This window comes from Peromyscus maniculatus, chromosome 17 (genome assembly GCF_049852395.1).
Source record: "Peromyscus maniculatus bairdii isolate BWxNUB_F1_BW_parent chromosome 17, HU_Pman_BW_mat_3.1, whole genome shotgun sequence".
NCBI lineage: Eukaryota > Metazoa > Chordata > Mammalia > Rodentia > Cricetidae > Peromyscus > Peromyscus maniculatus.
Genome location: NC_134868.1, coordinates 55,645,408 through 55,667,114, shown reverse-complemented (window position 1 = coordinate 55,667,114; position 21,707 = coordinate 55,645,408). Strand labels below are relative to the sequence as shown.

General features: G+C 45.6%; 1 protein-coding gene across 5 annotated transcripts in view; it reads left to right on the top strand.

Annotated features, from left to right (window-relative positions):
- Myom2 (myomesin 2) overlaps positions 1-7,911 on the top strand; it is a 72,865-nt gene extending 64,954 nt beyond the window's left edge. For all 5 annotated transcript variants that reach the window (XM_006994773.4, XM_006994774.4, XM_076553667.1 and 2 more), the window contains exons 33-37: positions 3,047-3,210; positions 3,452-3,488; positions 4,972-4,994; positions 5,520-5,575; positions 7,136-7,911. In XM_006994773.4, the coding sequence (XP_006994835.2) occupies positions 3,047-3,210; positions 3,452-3,488; positions 4,972-4,994; positions 5,520-5,575; positions 7,136-7,447 (592 nt within the window). In that variant the 3' untranslated portion in view covers positions 7,448-7,911. The remainder of the gene's footprint in view (positions 1-3,046; positions 3,211-3,451; positions 3,489-4,971; positions 4,995-5,519; positions 5,576-7,135) is intronic.
- Positions 7,912-21,707: the final 13,796 nt, after the last annotated feature.

Here is a 21,707-nt window from a genome sequence, read left to right as displayed (position 1 = left end):
GGCAAAATGAATGTATTGTGCAGACATGGCAAAGCCCAACTGCCTGAGGATTGACCACTTCAGACTGAGAGGAATCCCAGCCACTCAAGGGACTTCTTGCTGTCATTATAGGAAAAAACAAAGCTAGCATGCTTTGACCTCAGGCTGTATGTGTTCCCTCAGCTTGGGAGGTCTCTCCTGCAGTGGTCACATTAGGCTAATGACTCCCCTTAATCTCAGTGGGCTCCAATTACCTGCAAGAATGAGATGCCTTCTGCTTCCTATACCTTACCTTTCCATATCCTTAGACAGGGTGGGAGTGGTGTTGAGGTGAAGGTTTCCAATGCAGTGGATTCTCTCCCACTGTGGGTAGGGCTACTGGCTGTGGTGACCTGTGACAGAGCTCTATAGGCTTACAGTGTATTTGAGTTTTAGAGACAGAAAATGATGTCTCCAGATTTAAGGCTCACGTGGGTGGCACATGGCAGAGGAAGACTGAACAGGCTCCTGGAGTTGCTGCATATTTAGGGACGGTGGCCAGTGACTCACACAGCCCTTGAAGCAGATTGCAAAACACTAGGTGCGGTGAAATGCTGTCTCCCTCTGACAACCAGGGAGTAAGCTACAACCTTCAGGCAGCATGTGGTCACTACAGGGCTGGCTGAGGTGTTTTGGGGTGGACCGCAAGGGGGGCGCTTATCAATGTGTATGCTCACATGGGGCCCTCTGTCTCCAATTCCTCTGTCTTTGGAGGCATCAGCGGCCCTGACTGTAACTCCCTGATGTGTGCTTGTGTGGGTCTAGGAAGCTGTGAGGCATTGTCTAGCCGTCTAGCCCTCATTTGGGTTGTCAGTTTATGGAGGTTGGCAGGGAGACTGATCACACAGTACATTTTTTTTGTGAAAGAATTTTCTTTTCTGCAGAAGCAGAAAGTCTCTCTATATAAAAGTCTCATTATTCCTTTTAGGTAGGGATGGACATTTGTGAGTGCTGGGGTGACCCTTCCCATTGCTTTAGTAATAGAGATTTTGCTCTGTGCTCGCTGGAAGTCTAGAATTGGTATGTGTTACCCTCAGGTAAAGAGCCAGCTGACTAGGATTTACCCAGCAGCGTATGAACAAAGCATTCTGGCTGGAAAGCTGTGAGCCTACCCTACAGCTCTGGCCTCCGGCTTTTGCCTTCCCAAGAGCACTGAGGGCCTATGCTTCCTCCTCCCAGGAGTGTTCTATGCTCTACTAGGCATGCATAGTGCCTTATCGTTACATCCTCTTGTCCCTGCCTGGGTGGGTCTTCCATGGAGCCATCCTGGCTTCCTCCCTCCCCATCTGCCCACATTCCTGATGCTCTGCTTTCATAGAACCAGTCACTTTTTTTTTATCCTGGATTAACATGCTCTGTGTCCCCACATTATGAGTATTACCTGCCAGAACTATTTCACAGTGAAGAGGGCCAGGCAATTCCTTTTTCTCCCTGAACTGCAGAGTACATAGTGGCCAGCAAAGGTGATAGAATTACTATTAGTTCATGGCCAGTTCTCTGCAAAACCCGAACCAGCCCTCTAAATTGCAGTAACTTGAAAATTTATATATATACATATATATACATATATATATATATATGTATAAAATGTGTATAATGTAAACATGTGTGTACACCAGGCAGTCTGATTTGACAGTGAGTGTGGTGTAACACTCGGCTGACTTGGAGGACAGCAATGGCATTAGGTGCTTTAGTCTTACTTACATCTTCAAAAAGTTGGGACAGAATACATCAAACATAAAATTTATTATTTCATCTGCCGTAAGGGTGCAGTGAATCCACGTTGTGGGCAACCATCTCCAGAGCATCTTCATCTTATAAAATGGAATGCTGTCCCCCTTGTACACTAGCTTGATTCTACTCTCTGCTCTTGAGTGTGGCAACTCTGGTGACCTCAGATTGTAGAAACATGGGTTTGTCCTCTTGTGACCAGCTTTGTAAATGTAGCATAATGTCCTCAGAATTCATGTGTGTTATAGCGTGTGTCAGTTCCCTTCTTTTAAAAAGATCAATAGTATTCCACCTTGTGGATAGACCGCAGTTTAATTATGCATTTGCTTGTCAGGGTCATGTGGTGGTCCACATTGGCCATTGTGAGTAATGTTTCTGCAGATATGAGTGTCCATGTGTCCCTGTCCCTGCTTTCAGCTATTTTTTTTCCTTTTATTTTACAATACCATTCAGTTCTACATATCAGCCACGGATTCCCTTGTTCTCCCCCTCCCGCCCCTTCCCCTTTCCCCCAGTCTACCCCCCATTCCCACCTCCTCCAGGGCAAAGCCTCCCCCGAGGACTGAGATCAATCTGGTAGACTCAGTCCAGGCAGGTCCAGTCCCCTCCTCCCAGACTGAGCCAAGCGTCCCTGCATAAGTCCCAGGTTTCAAACAGCCAACTCATGCGATGAGCACAGACCTGGTACCACTGCCTAGATGCCTCCCAAACAGATCAAGCCAATCAACTGTCTCACCTATTCAGAGGGCCTGATCCAGTTGGGGGCCCCTCAGCCTTTGGTTCATAGTTCATGTGTTTCCATTCGTTTGGCTATTTGTCCCTGTGCTTTATCCAACCTTGGTTTCAACAATTCTTGCTCATGTAAACCCTCCTCTATGGCCATACCACCCTGAATGCACCTGATCTCGTCTGCTTTCAGCTATTTTGAACATGTACCTAGAGATGGAAATGCTGTGTCAGGTCTTAAGTTCCACACTTAATATTCTTATGACTGCATACCAAATCAAGTATTCTGAAGTCCTTTAAGTTGTAATCAGTTGGCTTTAGGAGGTTTCAGGCCCAAGTTATTAATATACTTAAGTTTATAATAGCCATAAAAATCCCTAAAACCTACTGTGCCATTGGCATGAGCAAGTGAGTAGAGCCTCCTTGCCTCAATGTGAGCAAGTCAGTAGACCATCCCCAACTGATGTAAGCCAGCAGACCAGGCCCTCCTCACTCAGACATGTTAATGTCCCCTCACAGGTGTGAGCATAACATCTGGAGGTTAACTGAGCACACCCATGTTGCTTTGTAGAGAGGCTAAGATCTCATCCAGCGAACACATGAGGATTGGGGGCAGTGAGGAGATGGCGTGGCTGCAGATCTGCGAGCCCACAGAGAAGGATAAGGGGAAGTACACTTTTGAGATTTTCGATGGCAAAGACAACCACCAGCGCTCACTGGACCTCTCTGGACAAGGTACTAGACATTCCCTGTAGCATTCCTGTGAACAACCCATGTAGATACTGAAAAGAAAAGGGTGCATTGAATAATCCACTGACGTCATGACTTTCATGTAGAGGGACTGACTTAAGATAAATCAATTTATTAGTTTGATTACCCCTCAGTTTGCTTTTTGTCAGTTAGCTGGTGGACCATCTGAGTGGATGGAAGTTAAACACATGGGAACATGACTGACATATGGAATGTTTCCTTGCAGCTTTTGATGAAGCGTTTGCTGAGTTCCAGCAGCTCAAGTAAGACCCATAGCTTGCTAACATCATTTTTGATGGGGGGCGGGGCTCTGACTTGGGTTCATTCCGGCCACATACAGGGTCCATAAGTGCCTTAGTGATTCCAAGGATGCTCTGTTCCTGGGATGAAAATAGTAATGTAAGAAATTCAGTATGCAGCAGGGCACCCATTTTTCTACAATAGAAATGCACTGTGTATTACCTTCCTAGGGCCATCAGAACCTTGGATCACTTTAAATGGTTAAAATGATGGATTTCTCAAATCGTCATGATCCAGGTGACATGCCATACAGAGCAACTGTTAAAGAATGCTTCAGATTTTCAAATGAGTGATTCAGTTTTAGAGTATTAAAGCCGAGGACATCGTTGGCTCCTACTAAATTATTCAGGATGCCTTTGTTGAGTGGATATGTGACAAGTATGATAAATCACAAATTGACAATTTAACAAAATGCCTAGGGTCTAGGAGTTGGCTTAGTCAGTCAAGTGGGTCCTTAGAATCCATGTTTGAAAAAAAAAGCTGGGTACAGAAGGACACACCTGTAATCTGAGCACTGGGGAGGCAGAGTCAGGAGCATCTCTAGGATTCCTGGCCAGCCAGTCTAGCCAAATTAGCAAGCTGCAGGTTCTGAGATAGATAGATAGATAGATAGATAGATAGATAGATAGATAGATAGATAGATAGATGATAGATAGATAGGTAGATGATAGATAGAGATAAATATAGAGAGATAGAGAGATGAGAGATGGATAAATAGATAGATAGATAGAGAGAGAGGTGGGGATCACATCTCAAAAGTTAATATGGTGGAAAGCAACTGAGGAAGGTACTTGGTATCAACCTTTGGCCTCCACGTGTACACACATCCACACCTGTACATGTACACCAACCAGCACACACAAGTGCAGACACACAATCCCCTAAAAGTCTCCAATGCAGTCTGGTGAATTTGGTGCCAAACAATACACCTTCCCAGCCTGAGAGTCTGCATGCTAATCTCCCTTTTGGTTTTAGCATCTTCCCCCACTCCAAATGATCAGAACACCAGCTCTCTGCCTGGGTACAGGTTCTGCACCCTCAGATCCAACCGCGATTAAAAGACACTGTAAAGGCAGTGCATCTGTACAGACATTTTTCCTGTCATCATTCCCTGTAACAACAGTCTAGGAACTCTTTACATAGTTTTACTCCATTGGGTGGAGTAAGTGACTAGGGATGATTGACAAGGCCCAGGAGGATGAGTAGATGTTGTAGCAAATACAGCACCGTTTCATCTCAGGGACTTGCACGCCCATAGATTTTGGTCTCCTTGGGGTTCAGCTCTGGGGATGACCAATGCGGGCATGACCGGATAGCTGCATACCATTAGACCTTCCTTCTGTATGTGCTCACACTGCTAGTAAGTAGACTTCTCCCGTGCATGGAGTCCTTTGGTCAGTAGCATTTCTTACAGCTTTCTCTCTCTCTCCTTCCTGTGATTTCTAGGGCAGCTGCATTTGCAGAGAAGAGTGAGTACTGGTGTGATAAAAAGTAATAATGGGCATGGGTGGGGACGGGTGGGGGAGGTGCACATTTCACGTGGTTGATTTAGGGGATCGGTAACAGCAAACCTTCCTGCCCCAGGTTGAGTGCACCCCGATCTTTTGGCCTCTGCTCATTCCAGCCTGACCCCCCTTCTCCACCTTGTCTGCACCCACCCCCCCACAAGTTTCTGTACCCCGGATGCCAAGACTCGCTCCCTCGTGAGATGTGGCTCTTTGTGCGGTCCTTGATGTGACCTCCCTGGTTCAGTTGACTCTCATTTCTATTTCCTGGGGACCGCATGTCCCCCAACCTGCACAGAGCCAGCTAGTCCTTGCCCATGGCCCCTGTGGTAGCTTTCTCCACCTGGAACATAGCTTTCTTTGTGTCCTCTCCTGAGGGCATGCCCTCCCTTCCCTGTTTCCACGGTGGTATCACTTGGTGTTAGCCTCAGGCTTCCTGTGGGGCCTCCCCGACAGGGTCTCCTCAACCTGGATCTTTTTTCACTGCAGATCGTGGCAAGGTGATTGGCGGCTTACCTGACGTGGTGACCATAATGGAAGGCAAGGTGAGAGCAGACGGCTGGCGACAGAGCTGGGATGAGGGTAGTGGTGCAGAGTAGAAACTCAGCTGCCATCTCAGGGTGGGACACAGGGGAGCCTGAGAGCTGGAGTCATTCCCCACTCAGCCTGCAGGGCACTACCTTCCATTGTGCTGTCCCCCCTCTGACCTGAACCCCTGAGAACTTCTGCAAACAGAGAGGTGGGATAGTCGAATAGTCAAGCCTGGGGTGCACCTCCATGATAGAGAGTTTGGTTAGTGTACGTGAGTCACTGGGCTTCACCCTCGGTACTGAGAGAAAGAAAAGCCACACTAACAGCAGCAGCAGCAACAACAACAAAAGCCAGTATTGCAGATCCTCAAACACCAGGCCTGTTGTGTGACTCACGGACCTGGTATAAGGACCTTGGGGTCCACAGCGTCTGATGTCACCTGGTTCAGGGCTTCTCTATATGAGGTGGTGGGTCAGCTCCCATCCGGGGTGAAACTGAGTCACCACTTTTGAATGTAAACAGTCACAGCCTCTTTAATATTAAAGAAAAGAAAAGAAAAAAACCCTGCTCCAATTTCCAAGGTCATTCTAGAATCTCTAATTGAAGTTTTAATTTGTCTCCCATCAGTGGAGTTATTGATATCTAATTGGCACTTGTGCGGCATAATTCTAGCTCAATGTCATAGGGACGTAGGTACTCGAAAGGACTTTATTAGGCCTAAATTTATAGACCTCTTTTTAACAGTCAGTGAAAGCATGGAATGCCCCTGAGATGGAGTAACTGTGATATCACAAAAGATGTAATTGTGAAATTAACAATCACAGTCTGCAAGGGGGTTGAGCCCAGGCGAGTGTGCAGTTGCTGTGTCTGAGTTAGGAGATGCAGACAGAATATTCTGTGGACTTTTCAGAGGAACTGGGAAGAGAGACCCCTAAGTCTAAATGTAAAGGACGTTTAGGGGCTAAAGGATGGTTCATTTAGTAAGAGCAAGTGCTTCTCTTAGAGCGAAAGTAGGGGTCCAGCTCCCAGCACCCACATTGGGCGCCACACATCTTCTGATACCTCCAGCTCCGGGGGATCCGACACCTTATTCTGTCCCCCACAAACAGCTACCACTTACATGTACTTCCCCATACATAGACATGCAGGAATGCACGTACATAAGAATAAAAGCTAAAAAGCTTAAAAACAGGTTCAGCGGAATGATAATAGAGCTAATCCATTTCCCAAGTTGAACCCCCAGGCTCAGGTTAGAACTTGGAACAGGTAGAACCATTTTCACAGGGTTCTACTTCTCAAACCCCGCCCCCCATAGCCCAGGGCTCCTCAGCCGCACCTACCTTTGGAGCCTGCGTCAATGAAGGGTGGCTGATGTAACACGTGATCCACAGGTGCCAGTAGGCATGACTGAGCTGCCACCTCCAGAGAGGAGCACGGGGATTTTTTTTATTCCATTTTAAATTTAGTACTGGAAAATTCCACACACACTTGCAGCGTATCTTGATCACACCCCACCCCCGCCTCCCGCTCCTTTTCTAACTGTCTTCTTTCTTGACCCCGTCTTCCCTCCAAAGACCTTGAACCTCACCTGCACAGTGTTTGGAAACCCTGACCCGGAAGTGGTCTGGTTTAAGAACGACAAGGACATTGAGCTAAGCGAGCACTTCTCCGTGAAGGTGGAGCAGTCCAAGTACGTCAGCCTGACCATCCAGGGGGTGACGGCCGAGGACTCGGGCAAGTACAGCATCAACGTGAAGAACAAATACGGAGGGGAGAAGATTGACGTCACCGTCAGCGTGTACAAACACGGGGAGAAGATCCCAGATATCTCCCCTCCCCAGCAGGCCAAACCCAAGCTCATCCCAGCCTCCACCTCATCCGAATAAGGGGATACAGTGTGCCCTGGGCTGGAGAGGTGGGAGGGACCTTCGGAAGTCTTAGGATGTTGTATTCTGTGCTGAGTGGTTGCCAGTTCGGAGTGATATCACACCCCGTGGTGAGATGGGTGATCGCACATTAGGCTTTTTTGGTTTTTTGCACTTTGTGATTAACATTTTATGGGTAAAGGTGAAGTTAATGTTTCTACAAGGCTGAGAAACTTGTGTGAGTCCAAGAGTAGAGGGGCAGTGGAGAGTGAACCGAGAGAGGGCAGCGGACCTGTCCAGGGTCAAGGTCATGTGGAGTGATGCTCAGATGGTTCTAGCATGTGGTGGTCTGGGCGGTTATTACCGTCCTGAGGGTGATGGCAGGGCCTGCAGGGTACATTTCTGGAAACCCTTGGGAGCCTTTGAGCGTGTTACTTGGGTTACCTTTTTTCTCTTGCTTTAGGCTAATAAAAAGGAAAAAGGCATCTTTGCTGTGATTTCTGTACCAACATCCTGCCTACTGACATGTTCCTATCTTGGTTCAATAAGTTTCTCGGGCTTTCGTGCTTCTGTGGCATATGGACTATGGCTCTCCTGCAGCTCTATTCACCGATAGAGACTTAGAGAGGGACCCTCAGCGAAGAGTCCTGGGAAATGTGCCCAAGAGGCAGGTAGCTAGCAGCTATTTGCTGCTTCACTAGGCACAGTGCCCAGGGCATGGCACAAACAACCACCCACCACACAAAGGGTGTGGTAAAGACCTCTGGGTAAAGAGGAGACAGACGTGGTCCATAGCCAAATGGTAGTTTATAAAGGTAAAAGGGGGAACCCCGTGTTAGGATGAGGTGTTTAATTTTGATTGGACATGTTAATTGGTGTAGCAGGAATCTTAAAAGTTCTTAATAATAAAATCAAACCTGAGGCCAGTTATTGGGGTGAACCCTGGAAGATCAGAGAGACAGAACAAGCCACAGCTATCTCACCTTGCCAGTTCCTCAGCTGGTCCTGTTTCCTCAGACTGGAAGCTTCTGTGTCCTCATCCAGAATGAATCCCAGCTGAACTGTGTTGCTCCAAAGCCTAAACGCTTAACCAGCCAAATGCTTAACCAGGCCAAAATGCTTCTAGTTTCTGGTCCTCACACCTTATATACCTTTCTGCTTTCTACCATCACTCCCTAGGATTAAAGGCTGGCTTTCTGGGATTAAAGGCGTGAGTCACCATGCCTGTCAGTTTCCAATGTGGCCTTGAACTCACAGAGATCCCAGATGGATTTCTGCCTCTGGAATGCTAGGATTAAAGGAGTGTGCTATCACTGCCTAACTAGTGGCTTTTCTGTTCTCTGACCCCAGATAAGTTTATTAAGGTACACAGTATTTTGGGGAACACAATACCACCACAAATTGGGGTGGTTAAAAGGGGGCTTTTGATTGCTGGACTTCAATACTTCGATACCTGGACCTTGGTAGTCAGCCTCAGGGAGAGGAAATGGCCAAAAAAGGGAGAGGGAATGGGGGAGAAGGGCAAGGTTAGCCAGAGCCATTGTTTACCATGCTCAGGCTGGCTAGAGTCCCTTCACCCTTCCCTATGGTGATGCAACACACATATCTATACCCTCACCCCCCTGCCATGCCAAGAGTCCATGACAGACCGAAGTACAGACACCATCCAAGTCCAACTTGGTGAACCAAGGAGTTTTGTTGGCGTTACTTATGGAAGTATGGGTGAGGGGTTACTTAAAGAAGCAGGAAAGACCGAAAGACAGCTCTATCATCAATGTCCACCCCAGCATGGGTGACAGCTCATAAAACTGGGAACCTGGAGCACACTGCACAGCCTGCAGGCAGCTCAACAGATTGGGGAGTATCCTTTCCAAGTGCCTCAGTTGGTCTGAACCCCTTCCAGGAATCTCGGCTGGTTTCTGCTTCTTCCAGGCAACTGGTCTTGTCTGAGACTCTTCTTTGCAGCTCGGCTTCCTTCGATCTGAGTGGGACTCTCAGTTTTTATTGCTTACTCTGGCAGGGAATTCATGTTAGTGAATCTGGTCAGTTTCAGGGACTTCCTGAAGCTATTTGAGTTGTTCACTTTCCTGCCTAAGGAGCGTCCTTGCAGGATGGAATGTTTCAATCTTGGGAAATTTTTGCACAATCCTCACTCACAAGTTTGTCTCCTGGATGAGTCTAGATCCTGTTAATTTTTTTTTTTTTTTTTTTTTTGAGACAGGGTTTCTCTGTGTAGCTTTCCACCTTTTCCTGGATCTCGCTCTGTAGACCAGGCTGGCCTTGAACTCACAGAGATCCGCCTGGCTCTGCCTCCCGAGTGCTGGGATTAAAGACGTGTGCCACCACCTGGATCCTGTTAAGCATTAATGGTCACAAAGGCCAATCTTTTTAACATTGCCTCATGCTTTCGTAGATGATATTGGCAGTGCTGGATTTCGGAAGTGGTGACAAGGACTTGGTTAGTCATTTGCCCTTCTTGGTCACATGGGCAGATGGCTGGGCTGATTTCATCTTGTATTTCACATACTTCCAGAACACCTTTGCAGCTACAGATTCTTTTCCACGTGAGACCTTTTTATTTTATTAGGCAGAACACACTGACTTTCAAGTTTAGAAACCCATTTTCTTTTTATTTAGCAGCTGTGACTCATAAAACAGAATTGTGATTTATTATAAAGATTTTATTTTGTTTTTAAATATGTGTATGTGTATGTGCCTATGGCTTACGGTTCTGTATCTGCTGAAGGGACACTAGCCGACTAGCATGTAGCTCTGGCAGGCCTTGCCTTTCTCCCCCATTCCCTCTCCCTTGCTAAAAACCCTTAAATTACATTCCTAAAGCTAGCCACCACGGTCTATTCCCTTATTTGGCCACTTATTCCTCCTGAGGCTGACTACCAAAATCCAGTATTCCAAAGCCCCCTTTGGCTCACCTAATTAACATGCCAAATTAAAATTAAACACCTCATCCTAACATGGGGTTTCCCCCTTTACCTTTATAAACCACCACTTGCCTATGGGTCATGACTGTCTCCTCTCTATCCAGAGCAGTCCTTTGTCCTCTGGGACAAATACCCCTGCCCCCTTTCTCTTGCCCCCTTCCCCTTCCCCCTCTTCCCCTATCTCCTTTACCACTGTGTCCTAGCCCATTCTGACACAGACCTCCCCTTTCCTCCTCTTCAAAATGACACCTGCAAGGTCATTTGCTGCTGTTTTCTGCCTGAGTCAGAAAGCAGCCACTTTAACTTTTCTTCCCCGCTTAACAAAGGATCTCTCTGTGAAAACAGGTGTGTGGGTGTGGTTTGTACCCAATCCAGGGTCTAGGAGGAAGCCCCCACTGTCTGGGGGTTCTCCTTTATCTGCACCACACACAAGAACATGGCTGACTTAAGCATAATTTTGCAGCCCAGATCTTGCTGTTGGCTATATCACTGAAAGAGCGTGAATGGGTGCCCAGCTCAAGCAGGAGGTGCAAGATCGCTCATCTTCTGAAGAACTTAATACTGTCCTACCATGTTTGTAAGATTTCTTCCTCCCTCTGTTCCTTCTCCCCCCCTCTCTCCCTTTTGGGTGCAGTGGATAGAGGCGAGAGCACAGTGCATGTTAAACAAGCATTCTGTGGTAAGTCACACTACTGGCCCAATTCACTTATTGATTTTTTTTTTTTTTTCATTCACCCTCTTAGGTTTGATCAGAATGAAATTGTGTAAGATTAGGAAATGAGTCACATTCAGTTTGGGGAACAACATTTTGCCCTCGATGAGATAATATCTGTTCTGTAGGTTACCTTGGAAGCACCCAATTTATGTTAAATGACTACTGAACACTGAGATGTCCTTCAGATAAGTCGGGGGAACTTAATGACTGTTCTCCAGAACACCAGCTGTTTTCCAGAGCATTCACATGGGCTTCTGAAGTCTGGGGATAACAAACCACAACCCATATCTTACAGAGCACTAAGACCTCATCTCTGGAGTGCCACACGGGGGTGTTACCCTCTGCTCACTCCTCTAGTGACAAGAGAGGGTTGCTTACAGCAAACATGTACTCTTTTTCTAGGAAATGTTTTAACCCAAGGGAGTCCGCATATGAATGTTAATGACTTAGAAAATTAAAAACCATAAATAGAATCAGAAATTGAATTCCATAAAGTGTACATGAACCATAATGATGACACCAACCAGATGTTTACAACAAGAGAGGACAGAGGTAGCCGTCACTGGGAGGGTTGATTACAGCATTGAAATAATTCCAACCCTTCTTGACTTCAAGGTGAGTTTGTGTCCATGTCCACGGAGGAAGGGATTGGTAAGCTGAGGGCTGAGTCCTTCACATGTTCTGGGGAATGCTTGTTGTCCACCAGGGCAGATATCCAGCCAGGTAGGGGATGCACTGTGCATGCATGTGACAGGGATCATTCTCCCCACACATCTCACCCCAGTATTGTACTCCTGGGTCTCCTCTAAATGGGAACTCGGACAGCTGGCTGCCGCCAGGTGGAGGGATGATGTCCCTGCAGGGAAATGGGATGAAGGCAGTAGGGTTGCCATTAGCTTACCTCCAGATCTAAGCGATTAGAAAAGGAGGTTCTATTTATTTATTTATTTATTTATTTATTTATTTATTTATTTATTTATTTATTTATTTATTTATTTATTTATTTATTTTGAGACAGGGTTTCTCTGTGTAACTTTGTGCCTTTCCTGGAACTCACTCTGTAGCCCAGGCTGGCCTCGAACTCACAGAGATCCGCCTGCCTCTGCCTCCCTAGTGCTGGAATTAAAGGCATGCACCACCACCGCCCGGCTGGAAAGAAGGTTCTAAATGAGTAGAAACTAGCAGCTGTTGGTCAACAGCCACCTTTAATATTATTTTTTCCACTGTCTGGATGGAGCCTTGGACACCATCTTCCTGATGTTGCTCCTTCTCCCAGGTGTGGTTAGGAAAATGGCTATAGCCAGTCCTTCCTCTACCCTTTCACGAGGAGACTTCCTCTCAGGGGTCCTGGTTTACAACCAGGACTCAGGGCCAGCCCTTTGAAATGTCCTTGTCCCTAGTTCGTGTGAGAACATGAGCTTAACTAATTTCCAGTTGTTAGAGTCTGTGGCTGTCACACCATCCAGCTCTTGATGTCCCCCAAGGCCGCCTGTGAATGTTTACTTTATTCCCCAGGTGTCCTGGCGAGTTTCATGTCAACTTGACACAAGTTAGAGTCATCTGAAAGGAGGGAACCGCAGTTGAGAAAATGTCTCCATAAGATCCAGCTGTAAGGCATTTTCCTAATTAGTGACTGATGGGGGAGGGCCCAGCCTATAGTGGGTGGTGCCATGCCTGGGCTGGTGGTCCTGGGTTCTATAAGAAAGCAGACTGAGCACGCCATGGGAAGCAAGGCAGTAAGCAGCTCCCCTCCATGGCCTCTGCATCAGCTCCGGCCTCCAGGTTCCTGCCCTGACGTCCTTCAGGATGAACAGTGATGTGGGACTGTAAGTGAAAAAAACCCTTTCCTCCCCAAGTTGCTTTGGTCATGGTGTTTCATCACAGATCTAACTGGGACACCAGGGCAGTAGGTCCCTCTTCCTTTTCCCTTTCTGGCGTGAGCCTTGTCCATAAAAAAATTTTCTTGAGGGGGTCTATTTAGATTCTTTGCCTGTTTTTTATCGGGCTCTTTTCTTGCTATTGGGTTCCTTATATGTTTTAAATATTAATCTTTTACTATGGATGCTTTATGATTATCTTCTCTCCAAGGCATAGGCAACAGAGGCAAAACCAAACAGGATTGCATCAGCTGAAATCTTTTTAACAGATAGGCCAGCAGTGGGTCCATTGAGATTCCGTGGGGGATCTTGGCTCAGAACAATGTATTCCGGCACTCACGTGTCTCTGATTCCTGACTGGATGCCACATGACCAGCAGCCTCAGGGGACTCTTCCCCTTCCCTGCCATGATGGACTGTGCCCTCAAGCCCTGAGCCTAAATAAATCCTTGAGTAGGTTGTTTTTAAAGTAGCCATCAGCGTGTGGAGTATAATTACAGATAAGCTTTGTTTCACCTGGGGAACTAGTCAACACAACACCTGGGTTTCCATGGTCTGTCATCTGGGGCACACACCCACACTAAACACACAGGACACCATTCTAGGGCTTCAAAGGAGTTCAGGCACAAAGTGTGGTGGGATCAGTGGACTGCGGCTGACTGAGACTGGGGCCAAGGGGAGGCCTGCCGGGGTGGCTTTTCCCCAGAGTCCAGTCATCTTATCTGCCCACCTCATCTCTAGGGGACAGAAAGCGGTGGCGTTGTCCACAGTCAGCGTCTCAGCTGTGTCTTGGAGCACAAGCTCACGAGAAGCTGGCTTTGCTGGGCCTCTCAAGGCTGCCTTGGATTTCTTTCTTTCTTTCTTTCTTTCTTTCTTTCTTTCTTTCTTTCTTTCTTTCTTTCTTTCTTTCTTTCTTTCTTTCTTTCTTTTTTTTTCAGGCACTTTCAAGATCATAGTTTATTTATTACTTCAGATAAAAAGATAGTATACATATTAGGAAGTCCCTTAAAATTCAACTCTAAAGATATAAGCATCTAGTATTTTTGCATCAAATGTTAACCAAAAGTTTCTAGACACCTGAAAGCCCCACTATTAACACGAACTATGGTAATAAAAAATTTGACATTTAATTTGTTCAATGTATAGTATTTACATTATGAAACAAATGGTACATAAACAGTGATAAAGAATAAAATCAACACTAAAAGCAGAGGTTTGTAATCTTATAATCTGCTAATTATCATAATTGTATATAAAATTAAAACCTAGCAGAGCTTTCTTACAAAATTCTTAATCATCTGAGTTGCAGTCGTTACTTGCTACCAATTTACATGCAACATCTGCTAGAACTGATATCTGATTTTCTTTTCCTCAAGAAAGGATGATTAGATAAATGATATTTTGGAGCAGACATTAATTTACTAGAAGATAGGAAAAAAAGTACTCAAGATTAGTAATGGTCACAAGCCTCTTTCCTATAGAAATCATAAAAACAGGGAGGGCTAAAGAAAAAAAAAAGTCCCCAAAGAGATGCACAGGCACAGTATCATGAGGGGGCACAGCTCCGAAGAGCCCTGAACGACCACACATCTTCCTCTCCTCAATGATGGGACGTCCATGTGCCATCAAATAGCAGTGACTGAAGTGAGTGAGGGGCACCAGGTGTACAACTAATTCAATGTTGCAAAGTACTGAGACGAGGCAGAGGTGGCCAGAAGAAGGGCCGATTCATATATAATTCCAACTATATACAGCATAAATGGAATGCAGCCCATCTCAAACTGGCTCTGTGAAACAACTGGGACCTTTATGATTTATAGCTAAAATGATAACAGATTTACACAGGAAGCAAAATCCAGGGGCATTTTACTGTCTTGGATTTCACTGTTCAGTTTGCTCCACATACAGGCTTAGGCAGGGGAAACTTGGAATGGCTTGGTTCCCTCCTTCAGCCATGTGGGGTCGACTCCCTTCTCTCTGTTCTTTTTTGAAGTTAAGTTGTAGAATAGTGGCACCCTCAGACATGTTAGTTTTCAGTCTGCTCAAGATTCTTGTTTCTCAATTAGGCAAGGGGAGGCCACCAGCTAGCCTTCCTGTGGTCATTCCCTAAGCGGCCACGAGGTGGCGCCAAGACACTCAGTTTAGCCACCGGGCCAGCCGGCTTCCTTGGTGCAAACCCATCACTTAAGAGAACGTGAGACTTACCCCAGCGACAAGGACAGGTCTGGCAAATTACTGTTTCCAGGAAATAGCAGGTCATTTGAAGACAATAATACGGCGTCTTAATCTTCACGTGACTCACACTGGAAGGAATAAAACACACCTTGTGAGATATTACAAGGCTCACATTGCATCAGCGAAGCCATAAAAGTGTGTGATCTATCTCTACATTAAGTCTGGGGTGTGAATTTTAAATATCCCATGTTTCAGAGAGGCATGACAAAGGCGGCGGGCTCCCTCATTTTTCAAAGCAGTAAATTACAACATTGGAATTCTTCCTGTTAGCTCTGGATACAGCAGCACTATCACCGTGATGGGGTTTGAGTTGGGACTTCCTGGGTCTCCAGGGAGCTGTGAGCCCAGGAGTCCTTCTCTGCCCTTCAGGGTTCTGCTGATGGATCGTATCTGGGAGGGGCAGTTCCCGGAGGGTCAGAACCCCAACCCCCTCCCCGCTCTATAATGATCAAACACAGCGAACTTGGGCCATCTTTTACAAAACATTTAATTGATTCTTTGAGCAATAGTGAAGTAGCGAATTGGATGAAAGATCACAGATGTTAGCCTCATTTTTCACTGGCTTCAAGTGGATTAAATTCCTATTTAGATTCACTTCACCTGCAGAATCACGGCCATATTTTTAAACAGCCTGTTAAGAAGGTTCGTCAGAGTGCTACAGTGAAGAGTACGTTCAATGGTACATTGACAATTAAAAAAGAACCCCAGGCCAGCTCAGTGCTCTGACTTCAAAGACGTCCCCGGTCACTTAGTGCCCTACATGACCTGCTGCTGTCCTTTACATTGATTTCTCTGCTTGCATTCTGATATGGAGGTTCTCCAGTGTCTCCAGACACACAAGCGCTGGTTCTTTCAGTAGACTGCTGTGAAAACCATGATCAATTCTTAGCACAGTGTTAAGGACACCTGATTTTTACCTAGCAGGCGGCCTTACGTAGATGACATTTCTCCTGTGCCTCAGTTTCTTTATCTGTAAAAAGTGGAACCAACACACCTCCAGCTAAACCATATCCCTAATCACATAGGGGGGTCTCACTCCATGACCTTTGACCCCTGGGACACACCCTGTTCTCTGTTCCACCAGCGGATCTTCAGTCACCGTCCTGAATGTTGGATCTTCCCACCATATTCCCTTCCAATGCCTCTTAAGACCTGATGCCGGATCGTTTCTAAGGTATCTCTCAGATCTGCTGTGCATACAGATGGACTGAGGACCGAGTGTGGCTGTGTGGCCATCTCCTGGCTCCCTGTCCAAGGGATGCTCCATAAAGAGTAAGCTCCACTTGGGTCCTACACCAGCAGCAACAGCAGCCTTCACCCACTTATCTTTTCCTTACCTTTCTTCCCATGTCCTCATTAAACCATCAGAAACAGGCCCCAGGGATGGTAAAGAATAACTGCTCTCTGGCCTCTGCGGGGTAAAACAAAGAGCAAACAGTCCATGTTTGAACACATTAGGCTGGCTGACACCTGCACAAGGCCAACTCTGAAGGGCCCTACCATAACCAAGAAGCCAGCAAGGTAGAAGCCTCAAGCACGTGCCTATGTGGGTTTCGGGACAGTGGGGACGACTCATGGGGCTACAGCATACAGACAGGTCTAGAATTCAGGAGGGAAACAAGACTGTCTCCTGCCAACATGGCACCGTGATTTCAAAGATCCATGCAGGTGTGCCATCCTGCTGAGGTACAGGGAGGGCTAGGTGGTGGGAAAATACCGAGTCTTGACTGTGGACGTCTTGGGGAGGCTGCTTTGTGCAGCCCGAGATTTGGAGCCTCCTGGCTCCTGGTCTGGCCAGCAGGCCAAGATGTGGACCTTCCAACCAGCTGAGGAAATCATTTCCTACCACTGCTTTTGAAACATCCCTCGTATTTCCTCAAAGAGAAACTCTCAGGCATACATTTCCATATCTTCCCTTCTAAAGATGGAGAAGGAAAAGGAAATAATGACGAATCCCTCCTGTGTCCCCTAAGCCATTTGAGCAAAAGGGGGCTTTGTGACAACTCCCCACCTCTCCACTGTGTTCACCTGACTCACTGTCTTTTAGGAAAACAGGTTCCACCTCTGCCTAAGGGGTGAAGGCATGCCTTCATTGCATCAGCCATTCACAGTGTGAGAGACCCGCAAGCAGAAGGGTCCTCAGTAGAAAGGTAGTGTTTTCTGGAAAGGCTGCTCAACAGACATTTGTGTAACACTGAAAGGTGGAGGTGGGCCCTGTTTCATACAGCAAGAACTGGCTTCATCAGCTGGTGCAATCAGACTGTCATGTACAATCAGAGCGGTCACTGGGTTCTGTTTCCAGATGAGTTTTACTTGGCATTGTCCACAAAGAATTTCCCAGGTGAGATAGTCAATGTGGATAAGAAGCTCCGGAGAATACATGCACACCTCAAATCCATTTCAGATGTTTGATGCTCAGTCTGTAAACCCAGGATAGCAGAGCCTTCCACCCACTGCAGTTCCTGAGGGCCGTTCTCTAGACGGGGTGTGTGTATGTGGGGGTGTGTGGGGTGGGGGAAGCTATTTTTCAAAGGTAGCTGAGCAAGCCAGTAGGCGATGTTCCTCCACAGTCCTAGCTCCAGGTTCCTGCCTTGATTCCCACTCTGACTTCCCTCAGTGATAGATTACGATGTGGAAGTGTAAGTTAAAATCAATCTCTTCCTCACCAAGCTGCTTTTAGTCAGGGTGGTGCAGGACAGTCACAGGAAGAAATCTTTCTTTGGCTTGTCTTTTTTCCCCTCTCCTTTTGGGTCAATCATACATGAGTCTACTTACATCTCAAGGCTTTGACATGGGCTTATGCATGTCACACACACAACATTGCAGTTAAAAAAACTCACTCTTTTATCCTCCCCTTCCCTGATTATAAAATTTGCTGCATCTTACCTGAAATTGATATGTAAAATTCTCTTACCAATTTTGTCCTCTAATGTCATTATGTGGCTCTATTATTTTCCTTCTAAGAAAGACATGTGTTGTTTCACATTTTTGATATTGAAAATAGCATTAAATGAGCAGTATTGTGAGCGGACAGTTGCTGGACTAGGAGTCTGTAGCTATGCACTTTACTGTGTCTTCTCAATTTGCTCTTGGAAATGCTATTGAGTTTATGTTGTGGTCAGCCACATATAGACTTTCTTTTGTTTCACATGTTTGGTTACACTGGACACCAGGGAAAGACTGTGGTTCAGAGTGGTATGTTGTTATACCAGCCTCCTTCCAAGTCATTTCTGATGACTAGTAGGTTTGCTTGGCTTCTTCAGACTAACAACCATGTTGCCTGCAAAAAAGTTTTTTTCTTTTCTTTTTTTTCCAGTTCTCACAAATTACACTTTTCTTGGTGCATCTGTGAACTAAATCTTCAGGATGATGATGGGTGTGTTCCAAGGGGCCAATGGATGTGGCAATGGCCATTCCCTGGGCTTGCTGGAGATGATGTTCAATAAGATATGCTTGGGATGGGTACCACTGGTTATTTATACCAGTGTTTTATCAGAAGAACCACAATTCTTAGCTGCTGCTTTACTTTTTTTTCTTTTCTTTTATTTTACAATACCATTCAGTTCTACATATCAGCCATGGATTCCCTTGTTCTCCCCCTTCCCGCCCCCTCCCCTTCCCCCAAGGCCACCCCCCATTCCCACCTCCTCCAGGGCAAAGCCTCCCCCGAGGACTCAGATCAACCTGGTAGACTCAGTCCAGGCAGGTCCAGTCCATCCTCCCAGATTGAGCCAAGTGTCCCTGCATAAGCCCCAGGTTTCAAACAGCCAACTCATTCAATGAGCACAGGACCCAGTACCACTGCCTAGATGCCTCCCAAACAGATCAAGCCAATCAACTGTCTCACCTATTCAGAGGGCCTGATCCAGCTGGGGGCCCCTCAGCCTTTGGTTCATAGTTCACTACTTTACTTTTTAAGTCTTTTTGGTATTGAATCATATTCATGAATGTCCCAATGTCAAGGTATTCTTGCAGTCCTAGGACAGGCATTTGTTTGGACACACTGTATTTATAAATAAATGCTGCCAGATCATCTACAGATATTAGGGATGTTCACGTGTATAAATCCCATATCAAAAGCTCAACCACTGCCGCTGGTTCAAACATTAAGAATAGATCATGTCTTCTTTGGAAGTTTGGTAGAAGGCTTCTGTCATATTATACAGAACTTATATTCTTTTGTGATTTGCTCCCACAAAGGCTTGTAAGATAGTTGTGTGTTTATTTCAAGACTATTAGAACAATATTTTTAAAGTCCTCAGTTTATATATCTGTCAAACTCATTACACTTGGATCTCATGGTCTTGTCTTGTGCTTTCATTCTGTGTTCTCCTTGTACTTAACGCTCAGTAGATTTCTGTGCTACATAGTCTGTAGTGATGGCTCATTCTGTGTTCTCCTTGTAGTTAATGTTTAGAAGATTTCTGTGCTACATAGTCTGTAGTGATGGCTGCTACTATTTGGGTTTGTTCATTATTTTCAGAAATCAATAGTTGCTCTTGTTAACCTTCCTCATAATTTCTTTACATTCTAGCTGATTGTTTCTGTGTTTCTTTCTTGCTTTCCTTGGGGATGAATGCCCATTCATCTATTCCCCATCTTAAATTCTGAATTCTATCTCTCCTATGCCATCTTACAGGGCCTCTCTATCTCACTTGTGGGCCTCCTGGGCTAGCATGTCGGCTCTTCCAGACAGGCCTTGAGCTTGTCGCCTGTGGTGACTTCAGTGTGAAGTGTCCCACACAGGCTCATCTATTTAAGTACTTGGTCCCCAGTTGGTGGCATTGTTTGGCACTGTTATGGAACCTGTAGGAAGTTGCCTTGTGGGAGGAAGTACATCACTGGGGGCGGGCTTTCAGAGTTATAGTCTTGCCTCACTTCCAGCTCTCTTTCTGCCTCCTGTGTGTGGTTGAGAAATTATCTTTCAGCTTCCTGATCCTGCTGACATGCCATCCCTGCCAACATCCAGCTGTCTGGGACTGTTAAGTCAAAATAACTCTTCCTTAAGTTGCTTTTGGCTATGGTATTTTATCCCAGCAACAGCAAAACAACTCATACACAGCCTGTGAGGCTGCAGCTTTGGAAAGGGGCTCAGTTAAAATGCCCATTTTCTATAGGACTCCTCTCACAGAAAAGAAACTCACTAAGGAGGGATAAAATGTGAAAGTTTGAGGGCTGGAGAGATGACTCAGTGGTTAAGCACTGGCTGCTCTTCCAGAGGTCCTGAGTTCAATTCCTAACAACCACATGGTGGCTCACAACCATCTGTAATGAGACCTGGCACCCTCTTCTGGCCTGCAGGGACTCATGCAGTCTGAACACTGTATACATAATAAATAAATAAATCTTAAAAAAAATGTAAAAGTTTGAAAGACATTGTAGGATAGTTTTCTGTTGATAATACAAGTTAGGATAGAAAGTAAGATAGAAAGTGAATGAGGTACATTTTGGACTCACCAAAATAGGATAGATAATGAAATATTTTCTCTGAATTTGTCAAAAGCAAATGGACTATACATTGTTGATGTATTTATTGCTTGTATATATTATATATAGTTATTGTACTTATTGTATATTGTATATAGTTATTGTACTATTGTATATAGTTTTTCTTATATCAGTTATAATTTTTTATTTTTATTTATTTATTATTTTATTTAGACAAAAAGGGGAAATGTGGTGACATTTTATTTGTGCTAAAATGTGATGATATTTTATTTGTATGTATTAATAAATAAAGTTTGCCTGGAGATCAGAGATAATAGCAAGCCATTAACACAAAAGTTAGGCAGTGGTAGCACACACCCTTGATCTGATCACTTGGCAGGCAGGGTCTCTGTGTGTTCAAGGACACACTAGGGAACAGCCAAGAGTGGTGACACATGCCTTTAGCTCCAGTGCCAACCATAGAGACCTGGAGGTCCATATAGATAGGCAGTAACAAGGAAGTGAAGTAGCTAGGCTAAGAACCAATGAGAGGGCGGAACAACAAGGCAATAAAAGCCTGGGCAGACAGGAAGTAGCTCTCTTGGGAAGCTATGGCAGCAGGGTGAGTTAAGGCTCACTGATGGCTCTCACTATTTCCCTGATCTCTAAGGCTTTCACCCCTATATTTGGCTCTGTGTTTCTTATTTAACAAGACCATTTAGAAATTCATCTACATAAAATTATGCTTTTTTTTCAGAAGAAGAGAATTAGTTAACTCACACTGCCTCATGAGAATGGCCCCAAACCCACACCTAACGTTAGCATTCAACCCTGATGTTTTACACTCTGTCTGGGCAAGTGTGCAATGATGTGTGTCCATTATAAGAGTCACACATATGAGTTCCATTGCTCTGAAAAATCCTCCATGCCCATCTGTTTATCTCCCCTTATTCTGGCTAGTTTTATGTCAACATAAGCTAGAGCCATCAGAGAGGAGGGAAATCCCAATTGAGGAAATGGCCCCATAAGATCGGGATATAGGCAAGCCTTTGAGCATTTTCTTAGTGATTTGTGGTGGAGGGACCA